We start from the raw sequence: 14,806 nt of genomic DNA, 5'->3' as shown, positions 1-14,806 counted from the left end.
CACTCACTTTCTAGCTCGATGCTGTCGACTCCGTTCCCTATCCCTCCTTCCATCTCCATCCCCATGGTTTCCATGGCGATGCCTCCTCTGCCTCTTCTCTTGGCCCTCCTCCCCTTCTCCTCCTGTCTCCCCTCTGCTGTGGTGTTCTCTGTGTCTTCTCCCTCGATCTTCATCCCTCCTTCTGTGCTGGTGGTGTCGGGGTCGCCTGTGCTCCCCTGCGCCCTCCATGTCCTCGCCTCCTCTCTGGGCACAATCGCAGCCTGCCTCCCCCAGCTCTGGGTGGTGTAGGGACTGGCGGCTGGAGTGGTGGTGATGGTGATGATGATGATGATGACTGTGATTGTGGTGGTATCGGGACTGGTGCTGCAGGTTTTCGTCACCCCGCTGCTGGTTTAGCTCCTGGGGGTTTGGTTCACCCGGTCGGGGCTTGTTGGTATTGTTGTTGCGGTTCTCCTGAGGATTAACTAGTAGTGGGCGGTCCAAGTGGGTCTTCATGTCAGGACGGTTGCGGTAGTTCATCTAGAAATACAAAAAGTTGATTTGATCAATACATCTAGGCTTAACAGTTAATAAAACTGACATACATTTAATAAAAAAAAAAATTTCTTTCCCAAGAAAAAGGACAGGAAATCAAAGTTGACCCCATTTGCATTCTTATTGTTACAAAATCTTTTTTTTTTTTGTGTGTGAACTAGGAAAAGCACTGATATTATAAATTCTGGTTGATATGAAACAATCAGTTACACCTAAAATGTTTAAGTTACACCTTAAAATTCTATATTATTTTGTCTGAACAAATTAAAAATACAGCAAATGAATTTAGGCATCACACCATTATAATGTACAGTATGACAAATGGATATTTCAGATTTGTTAATGATTTAATAATAGTGTTTTTATTAATATTTAGCATTTCCAAAAAAAATTCCTGTGATGGCGAAACTGGATTTTCAGCAGCCATTACTTTATAAGTCTTCAGTGTCACATGATCCTTCAGAAATAATTCTAATTTCTATGCAGGAAATTTTTTTTCTTATCATTTATTATTATTTCCTATAAAAGGGTGTATTGCTTAATATTTTTTGTGGAAACGGTGATAATTTTTTTCAGGATTCTTTGATGATTAGAAAGTTCAAAATAACAGTATTTATCTGAAATATATATGTTACCCGTGCTGGCAAAATGAGTTGGATTACGCACGGGTTAGTCATGAGCTACAGGCAAAACAAGTGAAAAATGTCCATTTTGGTCGAATTTGAGGTTTTCACAAAAATGAGTTCATTAAGCCCTCGTCTAGCAATCCCAATGCTCCACATAGTAATTAAACATCTAAAATTATCTTTATTTGTATGTTTTCTGAGAGGTCTACTTTCTTTGTTTTAGAAAGTTGTGTTTGTTCATCGGAAGCATTTGATTTCAGTTTTGAAAGGAACATGCAGGAAAGAGAAAATAAAGTGTGGGACTTGATTGATGTTTAAAGAGTTATTAAGAGCGAAAGCCATGAAAATGATCTTACTTGCGCTGACTGACACATCCAAAGCATGCGCACAAAGCCTCTCAGATATACACATACACACAGAATTACAGTATTTAAAATATCTGTCTTGGCAAGTATTCACGCAAACATAATCTGTAATGTCTTAAGTGAACGTTTGGTTAACTGTTGGGGAATTGTTCTGACACAGTGTAACTCTGAGTTCTTGTCATATTTTATTACCATTTTCTAAACTATAGCGAATAAACTGTGTCTGAATAAATTTTGGTTTGACTGTATCTATTTGATAAATGAAGTTAACCAACTAACATTATACATACTCTTTTGGTTTCTGTACCCAATATTTAAAAAATGTACAAATGCAACAAAAATATTGGTATCGGTACTCGGTATCGGCAAGTACCAAAAATAAAAGTATCGGTATCGGGCGAGTACTGGAAAAAGTGGTATCGGTGCATCCCTAGTTGCTAGGTGATTTTGTTTTGGAACTTTCAGAAAACTTTAACTAGATTATTCTCAAAATTGACTTTGCTGACTATCAACTTCAAACAGGTGTACAGTAGCTCAGTCATTTTTTTGTCTGATTCCAACAAATCATACATAATTTTGAAGGTTTTTTTGATAGAGAATGTGAAAATATCAATAGCTCATTTTGCTCATTGTGACTCATTTTGCCAGCACGGGTCACATATATTTTTTGCAATAATGTAAAAGTTACTGTCTCCTTAGATCAATTAAATGCATCAATGCTGAATAAAAGTATTATTTTCTAACTTTCAGAAAAAGAAAACAGACCTTACATGACATTTGACAATTAAATGATAATTTTGTACCTTTAATGTGGGTAAAGGTCTTTTGTTTTTGTCTAAATTATCATTTAGTTGATTTTTATTGTTAGTTTTATAGTTTTTGTAAAATAGCGCTCTACACAGGAAATCATCACTCTCAATTTGTGATCTAGGATTTGTCTCTGACCTTCCAGTGATCTTCTGCATCAAGTTCATTGTAAAGCGCCTCTCTGCTGGTCATCAGGTTTTGTCTGCGCATCTCACTTGTGCGCTGCTCCCACACTGACTTGGAAACTTTTGAGTTCTTCTGCTGCTCTTTACTACAGAGTAAAGAAATAAAGAGAGACAGAAACAGAGAACAATTTCAACCCAGGGAGGAAGAAAAGCCTTGGATTTTTTCCCCCTAAAGCACCTATGAGCAATGACCCAGAGTGAAAGAAAATGATAGTGTCCCTTAGTCACCAGCAAGAGAACATGGATGTGGCTCATGAATTCTGTGAAGGGAGTGATGACATACTGAACAATAGCATTGAGGCATGTTCAGACAGACAGATAGAGAGAGAAAGGCAGAGATGGATCGAGATCAAAACAGCGAAACAAGCAGCCCTGTGCCTGCAGTCCTGCTGTGGAAGAGACAGTGTGTGTCATCACAGCCAATGATACCTCAGCCTCAGTGTTACAACACAAAACTGCAGCTACAGCAGCTGGAAACATAAAAACACCCATACAAAAACATGTGTAAGGCGGAAAGCAAAAGAAAAAGGGATACAGAATGAAAAAAATGAGTAAGTAAATGAATAAATACCAGTCCAGCAAACTGTCTGTGGCATCGATACGTTCAGATTTTACTGTAACTCTGAGGAGAGGGGGTGAAACAAGGAACATAAAAACAACGCTGCCACAACTATCACAGAAAATAACTGACAAAGTGAACAGGCTACACAGTGACTTTCTTGATTAGTCAAATAAGTTTAGGGATAACCTGGCATAAACCGGCTATTTCGCTTTTCAAAACAAGCTTCCAGGGTGAAATATCTGACTTCTTAAACCTACTTGCTGGCAGAACCAAATTGTAGGTTTGTGCCAAATAATTCTAAAATTGATCTGACTAACCATGATTTATTCACTAAACAAAATGGATTTATGCACTAAAAATCTTCACTATAAATGTGTAATACCATGACCGGTAACACTTTATAATAACTTTCATTAATAAATCATTAACACATAGCATGCGCACAAAGCCTCTCAGATATACACATACACACAGAATTACAGTATTTAAAATATCTGTCTTGGCAAGTATTCACGCAAACATAATCTGTAATGTCTTAAGTGAACGTTTGGTTAACTGTTGGGGAAAAACATCTGATGTGTAACATTATATTAGATCCATGCGTTACAGTAGGCCTTATTACATAGGTCGTCTGTCTCAATGTTAATCAAACAATAAAAGAAAAGAGGAAGTCACTCAGTGCTCTTGATTGAACTACTTTATTTGTAATGAATACACTAAAGACTATGCAGTGATTTTTACATTTGATTATCTGTTCTGATTCTCTTTAGATGTAAAATGAAGAAAGTAAAGCACGGTTAATTTAATTTGTTTCTTTCTTATATTTTTCTACTGTTTCTTTGTTTTACGGTTTATTTGAACATATATATTTCCTATAGATTTTTGTGTGCCGAATTTGGTGGTATTACCAGAGATTTTAAGGTATGGTTGCTAGTAGGGATGCACCGATACCGATACTGGTATCGGTATCGGGCCCGATACTGGTCTCCTGTACTCGTACTCGTACTCGTTAAAATGCCCCGATACCAAACGCAAATGGATTTATGCACTAAAAATCTTCACTATAAATGTGTAATACCATGACCGGTAACACTTTATAATAACTTTCATTAATAAATCATTAACACATATTATATAATGCTTAACAGATCATTAGTTAATATATATTCACATATCTAGAAATATGAGATAATATGTTTACTAATGCACTTATTAATCATTATCTGATGATTAACAGATCATTAGCCCCTTTCACACAGTCATTCCAGTAAATTGTCGTAAAATTACCAGAACGACTTTACCGGTAAATACAAAAATGCACTGTTCACACAAGCAAGGACGTTTCGGCTTTTTATCGGTAAAGCACCATTCACACATCTGTTTCAAAATACTGGTAAATTCTGTGACATCATTAACCAGAAATAACCTCTTAACGGCTGTGCCTCCCAGTGTTGTGTTTGTAAACATACGCTGTCAGTGTTTTTGTTAATGTTTTCATTTTTGTGTCAAACGTTCACATTCATGCAGCTGCTTTTGGCCCAGAGACATCGTCATTAGTACCTTTATGAGCAGTCATCTCGATGGCAAAATGTGACCCTAATGACCTGAATTCACCCTATTTTACACATTTTTAGAAATCATTTATTAATCATTTGTTCATGTTTCTGCAATACCCAATCTAAAGTAGAAACTATTCATAATTTGTAAATGTTCATAAACATTTACTAATCTTTTAGGATCTTTATGGACGTTGGACTTTTTAGCTGCTGTAACAACATTTGTGTAAAGGGGGGTTAGTTAAGTTTATCTAAATGCTTGCTAAAGACATCACGCACATTGTAATTTGGGTGAAAAACATGTTTTTATTGCCTCAACACTTATATTAGTATACTACTGTATACCATTAAACAGGATATTCCTTGAATCATACATCAACAGGAGAAAAGAAATAATTTTTTCAAGAAATTACTTCATTTATCAAAACAATCTAATATAAACAGAATGAACCATGTTCCCTTTTAGTAATCAAAATGACCCCTGTACACCGTTGACCCCTTAACCAACCCTTAAACCTACCCATACCACCAAACCTGTCCCTAACCCCAATAGCAGCAAAAGTGTTGTACATAAACAAAAGTTTTTAATCACTGTATAACATCTGTTAAAATCATTGGTAGATTTTCAAGATGTGCATGATCATATGAATTAAAAGTTTAATGACATTTGTAAGCATTTTAATTTACATGAAATAAGAATCTGTTAATCATTAGGTAATGTTTCATAAGTTTACTAGTAAACATTATTCCATGGTCTGTCTGAATACTGGATTCTGATTGGCTGGCGGGTATGCAGTAAAACCGTTTAATGCACAGGTAGTTCCAAGTCAGTTTAATCACTGTTCCATATTAATGCGCTGCTTTAATTGATGCACACACATACACACACAGAGAGAGAGAGAGAGAGAGAGAGAGAGAGAGAGTGCGAGAGAGTGTGAGAGATCGCAGATTGCACGGCACACACACATAAACTTGTTGTCAACGCTTCCCAGTGATTTTTATTAATAAAATAGCCTAGATACGAGATCGCTACATTATATTCCTCAGCAACGATGGTAAAATGGCTGTTTCTGAAGTAATTGTTTGTAGAGAGAGACGCACAGACGCAGCACTCTCTCTCGATCGATAATTAATTGAAATACATGCTATAATTCATTCAAATAAATGTGATCTTACCGCACTATTTCATCGCTGTGTCTGATTTGAAGTAAATATTGTGCTGCAAAGAGCAATACTAGTTTTAACTTGTCTATAACTTGGCAAATGACCATGGAATAAGTGGGATAATCAACGGCTAGCCGTGCATTAAAGGATTTTAAATGCATGACGTGGAGGCAAAGAACCGCCCGACACGAAGCGGATCCCTTACTTAACAAGCAAATTATCTCATGTTTTCAGATATTTTAATATATATTAACTAATGATCCATTAAGCATTACATAATATTTGTTAATGATTTATTAATGAAAGTTATTATAAAGTGTTACCTTTGAAAATTAGACTGGATTTCCATTAAATAAACACATTTTAGACCACCAGGGGCCCGTTCTTCGTACGCGCATTGCTGATCGTGGTTCCGAGTATCGATACATAGCCCCTTTTAAACCAACCCATGAATGCGCAATTATCTCAGATAACTCAATCCAGCCATACTAATCATCAACAACAGGTGTGTTCGAAGAACCGAATTAGCCAGATCATGATTAGCGCGATTATATCATCTTGGATGTGACATTTCATCTCGGATGTAATAAGCGACATACGAAGAACGGACCCCAGGGTCCGTTCTTCAAATGTGGATTATTCAGTTAGCTGGATTTTATTGTTGGCGATTTGACATGATCCAGGATTCTGGAGTTGCTGTCATAGCAACAGTTCTGTTAGCTCAAACCCGATAGGGAGCAGGCTTATTTCAGGTAAACAGGATTAGATTGTATCTTTTGAAGTGAAGGTGATACTGAAAGTCTCAGCCACTGCTATTTTCTTACAAGTGTACTTTACTAAACCAGTAAAAAATGTTTTTAAATATAATAATTTAAAAATTATTTTGAAAGTAATTAAAATGTTGCGTAATCTATAATAGACATGACCAGTTTTACTCATTAAGAGATTTATTTGTGAAGGAATAATTATGTCATAATTTTATTGCAGTCATATTACATGCAGTTTGTCTGAGTCGTGCATTAATTTGAATGATGAGCTTTTTATAGAGATCCAGACTCACTTTTCAAATCTCAAAATGGTTTTATGATGCACAGTTAATTTAAACACATGTATATTCCCTGTGGGGAAGTTGTGGCCTAATGGTTAAAGAGTCGGACTCGTAACCCAAAGGTTGTGGGTTCGAGTCTCGTACCGGACACAACTGAGGTGCCCTTGAGCAAGGCACCGAACCCCCAACTGCTCCCCGGGCGCCGCAGCATAAATGGCTGCCCACTGCTCCGGGTGTGTGTTCACTGCTGTGTGTGTGTTCACTGCTGTGTGTGTGCACTTTGGATGGGATAAATGCAGAGCACTAATTCCGAGTATGGGTCCACATGCGTCACTTATGTCTTAAGATGGATCTTATGGATTAAGAAACTTTAATTAATGCTGTCAGTATAACAAATCCACAGCAAAATTAAATGAATTACTAATTACAATACTCTTGACATTGAAAAATACAAAGCCTGTAAAATTGATCTTAATTATATGAGTCTCTCCAACCAGCCAGTCACTGCACTGCTGATCATGGTTTCGAGTAACGATATATCTGCCCTTTCCAATGAACATGTCAACACGGAGTAATCTCAGACAACTTAATCCAGATATTTTAATCAAATTCTCTAACTTGTTTGAAGAACAAAATTAGCCAGAGATCAGTTATCAGGATTAAAAGATCTGGCATCTGTCAAATTATCTCAGATGTATTAAGCGAGGTACGAAGAACGGACACCAGATATAAATACGGCTTAGATGCATAGATTCGACCCATTTAACAGGTGCATAATTTTAAGTTATAACAGCCTGAGCTGGTGACAAACAATAACAATTCAGTGAAATAATCTAATCTACAACCAATTTTCTAGACCTCTAAACATGAAAAAAATATATAAGAAAAAAAAAAATGTTTAAATAGTCTATTCTTTTCACATTCATCTTGACTGAGGGGGCAGTTGTGTTCAACATCAAATATATTCTGCTTGATTTTGTGACATTGTGCAGCATTTTTTTTTTTTTTTTTGCTTTTCAGAGTTTAAAGATAAAGTGTATCACTGGAATGCCTGGTTAGGTCACAGTGTAAGTGTTGATTTTAATACTCAAACATACACACAACAACAAAGTAAAAACATTACTGACCACTTCTTGCAACAGAATGATGAAGTAAATGAGGAATTAAATGCCTTCACATCACATACAGATACCACACATTCAACCGTAGTTCAACTACAAATTTACCTTATAATGTGTTGTAAGGCATGCCTTCAAAACACACAATCATAATCACACAAGTTCATGGTACTTTTACGGTACGTTTTGGCCTTTTTTGGGGTTTGCCTGTTTATGCCTGTTAATGTAAGGAAAAGAGCTTAGTTCTGCAAAATATCTATTTTTGCATTCTTTGCAAGAAAATAAAGTCATATGGACCTGGAACAACAAAGTTTGTTCTTTTAATTTTTGAGTGAACAGAAATGGAAATGGTCCTAAGGGGGTTACATACTGTATGATCAGGCAAGTTTAAGCAAGTCTGCTGAAAAGTGAATTAGAGTGGATTTACTCAAATACGATGATAAAGTTAAGCTGACAGACTAAGCTAAACTCAGCTAAGCTAGACAAAAAGCATTTAAACCAGCTACAGTACCAAATCAAATTAATGTAAAATAAGGCATGGCCTCTTACAGTAATAAAGTTAAAGTGTGAACTATATTATGTCTGTTTCTGACATTAATGTGTAAGTGTATTAGGGCTTATTTGCATATATATGCATATTCATGGTTTTTACGTGTCCCGGAGTGTCAGAGGTGTAAGAATTTCACCTTTTGATCATGAATATTAATAAAAACTGGGTATGGCTACATTGCTATGGTTTGTGTGTTTCTGAACAAGCTATTACTTTTGGGCACAACACTGGCAAAAAAAAAAATAATAATAATAATAATAGTAATTGTTTGGTGATGCTATGCTAGTGGCACAAAGGTGTAAATGTAAAGATGATGATTGCTAGCATGTAGAGTAACTCACGCAGCAATAGATAGGTTGGCAGCAGACAGTGGGCTCGCTTCCGCCACTTCTTTCGCTTTCTGGAGTGCAATCTTTTGTGTTGTGGCCTCCTCTACTTCCTGTTCATCCTAGAAAATCAAAAAAACATACAGTAGTGACAGCCGCAAACAATTGTTGGGCATTAAAAAAAATTGCATGAAATTGACATGAATGGTGTATCTGAGAAAGAGAAACTGTTTTTAACCTTAGTTAGTTCCTGAGCATTGGCCAAGTTGTCCACAGCGATAGCCAAGAATACATTCAGTAGTGTGTCTGAGAGGTTAGAATTAAGAAACAACTTTAGAATGACAAGGCTTGTGTTTTATAATGTGTGTCTGTATCCTGTGACCACATCATAAGTGGACAGTGTTAAATATACATGACTGGATCTCTCAAAACACATTCAAAGGTAGTCAAAAATGAATAGTACTGCAAATTCATACTGCACAACCTCATGTGGGTAGAGTAAAGTGCAAATATGTTTGGAAGAAATAATGTATTGATATTTTCCCCCACACTTTTTAATTTAATTTAATTTAATTTAATTATATGGTATTGTATTGTATCGTGAAAACCTGACCTGTAGTAAGTTTGCTGTAAGATTTTTTTTTTTTTTTTTTTGAAAGAAATTAATACTAATATTCAAAAAGGATGCATTAACTTGAACAAAAGTGACAGTAAAGACTTTTTCCTTGTTACAAAGTGTGTAAAAATTCTATTTCAAATAAATCATTTGAACTCTCTATTCATCAAAAAATCCTGAAACAAATGTATCACAACTTCCACAAAAATATTAAGCAGCATTGATCAACATTGATAATAACAATGTTTTTTTTTGAGCCCCAAGAATAATTTCTAAAGGATCATGTGACAATGAAGACTAGAGTAATGACTGCTGAAAATTTAGCTTTGCCTTTTTCAAATATTTTAAAATAGAGAAGTTATTTTAAACTGTAATAGTCCTTAAAATATTACAGTTTTACTGTATTTATAATTAAATAAATGCAGTAGCGTATGTAGTAATGGAAATGCTTATGTGATTCTGTGTGGTTAAGAAGGATACAGTTGCCAAAGAGTGTAAGGACAATGAAGAATATGGAGAAGACCATTCCTTTGTCCACCCCTCCCTGAGACTTAATGCCGTCATACATCACTACGTTCCAATCCTCTCCGGTCAGAATCTGAGAAATACACATAGTCTATTTTAACACAAAAAAAACAGAACTCCATGCATATTTGATCCGCACACACATAAGCTTGTTTAAGTAGAATTAGCTATTTTCTTTATCTTTACATGCCTTAAAATGATATGCAGACAGCTCACTAGGTTTTAGAACAGATCTATTGTCAAACCAACATAACCAGTCTACCTGAAACACTGTCATAATGGCAGCAGGGAAAGTATCAAAGTTTGTGGGAGGAGTGCCTAGCTCAAAGTTAAACCTGGCAAAAAAGAAAACATCAAATGGTCTTTTACAACAATAACATGTTATGCATAGTGATTGGTCATTTGTATCCGAGAAACTGAATAAAGTGTTGGCAGCAGGGTGTAAATCTATACTGACTGTCCACCGAACAGCTGCATCCCGAGAAGAGCAAAGACCACGATGAAGAGGAAGAGAAGGAAAAGCAAACTGATAATGGACTTCATGGAGTTCAGAAGCGACACTACTAGATTACGCAAAGATGCCCAGTATCTGAAAAAGACAGAAAGAAATCTAGTATTAAAAACTGTGAAGAAACAATGGCACTTTTATACAAATAGTTCACACAAAAATGAAAATGAAAATTGAGAACATATTGCTTAGATTTGCAGATGGCTTAAATTTCAGTCTTTTCTTCACAAAAATCTGTCGTATTGCTTTAGAAGACATGAAATATAGTGTTTGGACTACTGCTTCTGTGCTTTCATGATGCTTTTTTGTTATTTTTAGAACTTGACAGACCCAGTCTCCATTGACTTTCACTATATGGAAAAGAACAGCATGAACATTGGGCATAACATTTTTTCCACAGGTATGAAATGATGTGAGGTTGAGAAAACTATTTTTGCTTGAACTATTCTTCCTATCTAAACAAACCCCATCCGAAGACATGAAAAATCAGCAGTGTAAACTTGTACTCGTTTCAGATCCCAGAAACAGGACAACACAAAAACTGACAAAACTTTGTGATGAACGACGCAGAGGTTAAATTAAAGCACCGGAACGCACTTGGTGACTTTGAAGATCCTAAGCAGTCGGAGAGCTCGTAACACGCTGATTCCAAAGGATGTCCCTGGCTTCACCATGGCCCAGACCACCTCAAATATGCTGCCAACGATGACCTGAAACAAGCACACAGCCAAATCCCAAAACAAATAAGGAACACTCTGAGGACTGGCTAACAAGGACTTAAGTCTGGATCTAATGTAGGTCAGCGGCTTGCGGAGGTTAAAATCAGAGGCAGAGAGAAAAAAAGCAAAAGAGAGGGAAAGTTAGACTTTAAATGGGCCAAGAGAGAAGGGCACTCACGGCACAGTCGAAACAGTTGAAAGAGGAGTGGAAATAAGGGCGCGTCCCCAGTCCGTACATCTTGACAATGAAGAATATGGAGAAGACCATTCCTTTGTCCACCCCTCCCTGAGACTTAATGCCGTCATACATCACTACGTTCCAATCCTCTCCGGTCAGAATCTGAGAAATACACATAGTCTATTTTAACACAAAAAAAACAGAACTCCATGCATATTTGATCCGCACACACATAAGCTTGTTTAAGTAGAATTAGCTATTTTCTTTATCTTTACATGCCTTAAAATGATATGCAGACAGCTCACTAGGTTTTAGAACAGATCTATTGTCAAACCAACATAACCAGTCTACCTGAAACACTGTCATAATGGCAGCAGGGAAAGTATCAAAGTTTGTGGGAGGAGTGCCTAGCTCAAAGTTAAACCTGGCAAAAAAGAAAACATCAAATGGTCTTTTACAACAATAACATGTTATGCATAGTGATTGGTCATTTGTATCCGAGAAACTGAATAAAGTGTTGGCAGCAGGGTGTAAATCTATACTGACTGTCCACCGAACAGCTGCATCCCGAGAAGAGCAAAGACCACGATGAAGAGGAAGAGAAGGAAAAGCAAACTGATAATGGACTTCATGGAGTTCAGAAGCGACACTACTAGATTACGCAAAGATGCCCAGTATCTGAAAAAGACAGAAAGAAATCTAGTATTAAAAACTGTGAAGAAACAATGGCACTTTTATACAAATAGTTCACACAAAAATGAAAATGAAAATTGAGAACATATTGCTTAGATTTGCAGATGGCTTAAATTTCAGTCTTTTCTTCACAAAAATCTGTCGTATTGCTTTAGAAGACATGAAATATAGTGTTTGGACTACTGCTTCTGTGCTTTCATGATGCTTTTTTGTTATTTTTAGAACTTGACAGACCCAGTCTCCATTGACTTTCACTATATGGAAAAGAACAGCATGAACATTGGGCATAACATTTTTTCCACAGGTATGAAATGATGTGAGGTTGAGAAAACTATTTTTGCTTGAACTATTCTTCCTATCTAAACAAACCCCATCCGAAGACATGAAAAATCAGCAGTGTAAACTTGTACTCGTTTCAGATCCCAGAAACAGGACAACACAAAAACTGACAAAACTTTGTGATGAACGACGCAGAGGTTAAATTAAAGCACCGGAACGCACTTGGTGACTTTGAAGATCCTAAGCAGTCGGAGAGCTCGTAACACGCTGATTCCAAAGGATGTCCCTGGCTTCACCATGGCCCAGACCACCTCAAATATGCTGCCAACGATGACCTGAAACACACACACAGCCAAATCCCAAAACAAATAAGGAACACTCTGAGGACTGGCTAACAAGGACTTAAGTCTGCATCTAATGTAGGTCAGCGGCTTGCAGAGGTTAAAAACAGAGGCAGAGTAAAAAAAGCAAAAGAGAGAGAGAGAAAGTGAGACTTTAAATGGGCCAAAAGAGAGAAGGGCACTCACTGCACAGTCGAAACAGTTGAATGAGGAGTGGAAATAAGGGCGCGTCCCCAGTCCGTACATCTTAATCAGCATCTCTGACATAAAGAGGCCTAGGAAAATGAACTCAGCATAATCTGTAGAAAAAGAGAAAGAGAGACAAGACAGATAAAGTTGGAGAAAAGGAAACAGAGGGTGTTTACTGACAGCAGAGAAATCCAAGAACTATTTGAGGAGAGAAATGGAGAATGGGACAGGACGTAGGCCAGATTTGAAACTATGTCTCCCATAATAACAAATGTAAAAACAAACAACTTAGGTTTACTCACAAAGGAAGTCCGACAGTAGTTCAGGCTGATCGTAGTGTACTACAGCCACGCAGAGTGTGTTGAGTCCCACCAGGCTGAGGACAGTCCAGTAGAACGCCTGAGTCTTTACAATCTTTCGAATCAAGAAACGAAGACGTCGCTCTTTCTTGCTAAATGCGGTCCCATCTCCCTTTCCGCTCTTTATGCTCCCACGAGCAAAAGGTGAGCCTAAGAATATACACACATAGCAGCACAACATCTGGCATGAATACTACAGGATCTTTAAGTATAAGCTATTATGTGATTCAAAGGACAGAAAAATTTTTATTAATCAAATGAGTTGTCTTCCTTAGGATCTGAATGATTCTTACCAACTGCGTCTCCCATGTGGTCCTCTCCTTCTTCTGGATTTAACAGGTCAGCTTTGTTTTTCTTTATGGTGGGCCTGCGACGAGTTCCTTCACACAAACACATTCACTGTGAATGATTACTGAATTTTAGGCATTAAATGGGAAAAGCACAAAACAGGAACATTCATACTGTTACCGGTGCCATCGTCGTCCTCGGCGAGTATGACTTCCTCTGTAAAAAGAGCATTGAAAAATGCTTTATTCATACTAGATTTTAAGTTTCCAATATTTTCACTTGAATCTTCTTTATGCAAAAACACCAACAGGTCCAAACTAGTCATTACATTCTGCAGGAAATAAATTTTTATTTATACACTTGTTTATGTGTTTTATGCACATACCTGCTTTACAGATCCACTCCAGATATCCATTGAGCTCTCTCTCAATCTGCTGCTGACGTTTGAGCTTGAGGAACTCGCTCCTGTTCTCCACACGCTCTCTTTCTTTGGCAAACTCACTTGGGGGGCAAGGATGGGGTGTGCAGGGGGGAAGACAGACAGGAGGACAGAAAGATACCTGTATAGTTAGCAACTTACTAAACTTCCAACATTGTTTTATACTAATGAAGGATGGATGAAATAATAGATAGAACAAAAGATACAACAGAACAATAAAGAGGGAGAAAGATATAATTATAGAACAATAAACAGATACACTGATAGAACAAAAGAAAGAACGATCAAAAGAACGACTGACAGAACAAGAGATCTATAAATAGACTGACGGAACAAATGATACTGACAGAAGGATGGATGGATGGATGGATTGAAGTCAGATAGGTAGATAGATAGATAGATAGATAGATTTAGTTAATAAAAATAAGAACAGAAGAGCAAATTACAAACAATAGGACAAATACAATAGAACAAAGATACAAATGAAATAAACCAAGTTGTTCAGTTACAGTTGGTTTATTTAACATAGTAAGAAATAATACAGAATTTGAAAAATCAAGTGCATAACGAAAACACTAAATAGTCTTCACAGAATAAATTAAATATGAACTGTGTTTATGTGAATACTCCCCACAACAGGCATTTTGACACAATTGTGTGTGTATCTGACCATTCAAGCGCAATAAAATGTGAATGAAAAAATTTGCGATCGCATGCTGTCTGAGAGTTCTTTTTCACAGCTTATTGCACTTACTAACTCTATTTAACATCAAGCAAGTCCTGCTCTTTATTTTCTCATTCATGCATGAATGCTCTTACGTGTATATAACT

At 36.7% G+C, this 14,806-nt stretch overlaps 1 protein-coding gene across 1 annotated transcript in view; it reads right to left on the bottom strand.

Annotated features, from left to right (window-relative positions):
- Nucleotides 1-14,806, bottom strand: part of cacna1ab (calcium channel, voltage-dependent, P/Q type, alpha 1A subunit, b) — a 149,667-nt gene that overhangs the window by 49,105 nt on the left and 85,756 nt on the right. Inside the window, exons 11-23 of the mRNA XM_016548713.1 lie at nucleotides 13,922-14,037; nucleotides 13,717-13,752; nucleotides 13,542-13,628; nucleotides 13,192-13,398; nucleotides 12,887-12,999; nucleotides 12,582-12,694; nucleotides 11,934-12,065; nucleotides 11,739-11,811; nucleotides 9,938-10,055; nucleotides 9,080-9,147; nucleotides 8,857-8,963; nucleotides 2,471-2,603; nucleotides 8-519 (exon numbers count right to left, since the gene is read on the bottom strand). Of these exons, the coding sequence (XP_016404199.1) occupies nucleotides 8-519; nucleotides 2,471-2,603; nucleotides 8,857-8,963; nucleotides 9,080-9,147; nucleotides 9,938-10,055; nucleotides 11,739-11,811; nucleotides 11,934-12,065; nucleotides 12,582-12,694; nucleotides 12,887-12,999; nucleotides 13,192-13,398; nucleotides 13,542-13,628; nucleotides 13,717-13,752; nucleotides 13,922-14,037 (1,815 nt within the window). The remainder of the gene's footprint in view (nucleotides 1-7; nucleotides 520-2,470; nucleotides 2,604-8,856; nucleotides 8,964-9,079; nucleotides 9,148-9,937; nucleotides 10,056-11,738; nucleotides 11,812-11,933; nucleotides 12,066-12,581; nucleotides 12,695-12,886; nucleotides 13,000-13,191; nucleotides 13,399-13,541; nucleotides 13,629-13,716; nucleotides 13,753-13,921; nucleotides 14,038-14,806) is intronic.

The sequence above is a fragment of the Sinocyclocheilus rhinocerous genome, unplaced genomic scaffold, assembly GCF_001515625.1.
Source record: "Sinocyclocheilus rhinocerous isolate Xijiao unplaced genomic scaffold, SAMN03320098_v1.1 scaffold1275, whole genome shotgun sequence".
Classification (NCBI taxonomy): domain Eukaryota; kingdom Metazoa; phylum Chordata; class Actinopteri; order Cypriniformes; family Cyprinidae; genus Sinocyclocheilus; species Sinocyclocheilus rhinocerous.
This window is presented reverse-complemented; position numbering and strand designations above follow the sequence as displayed.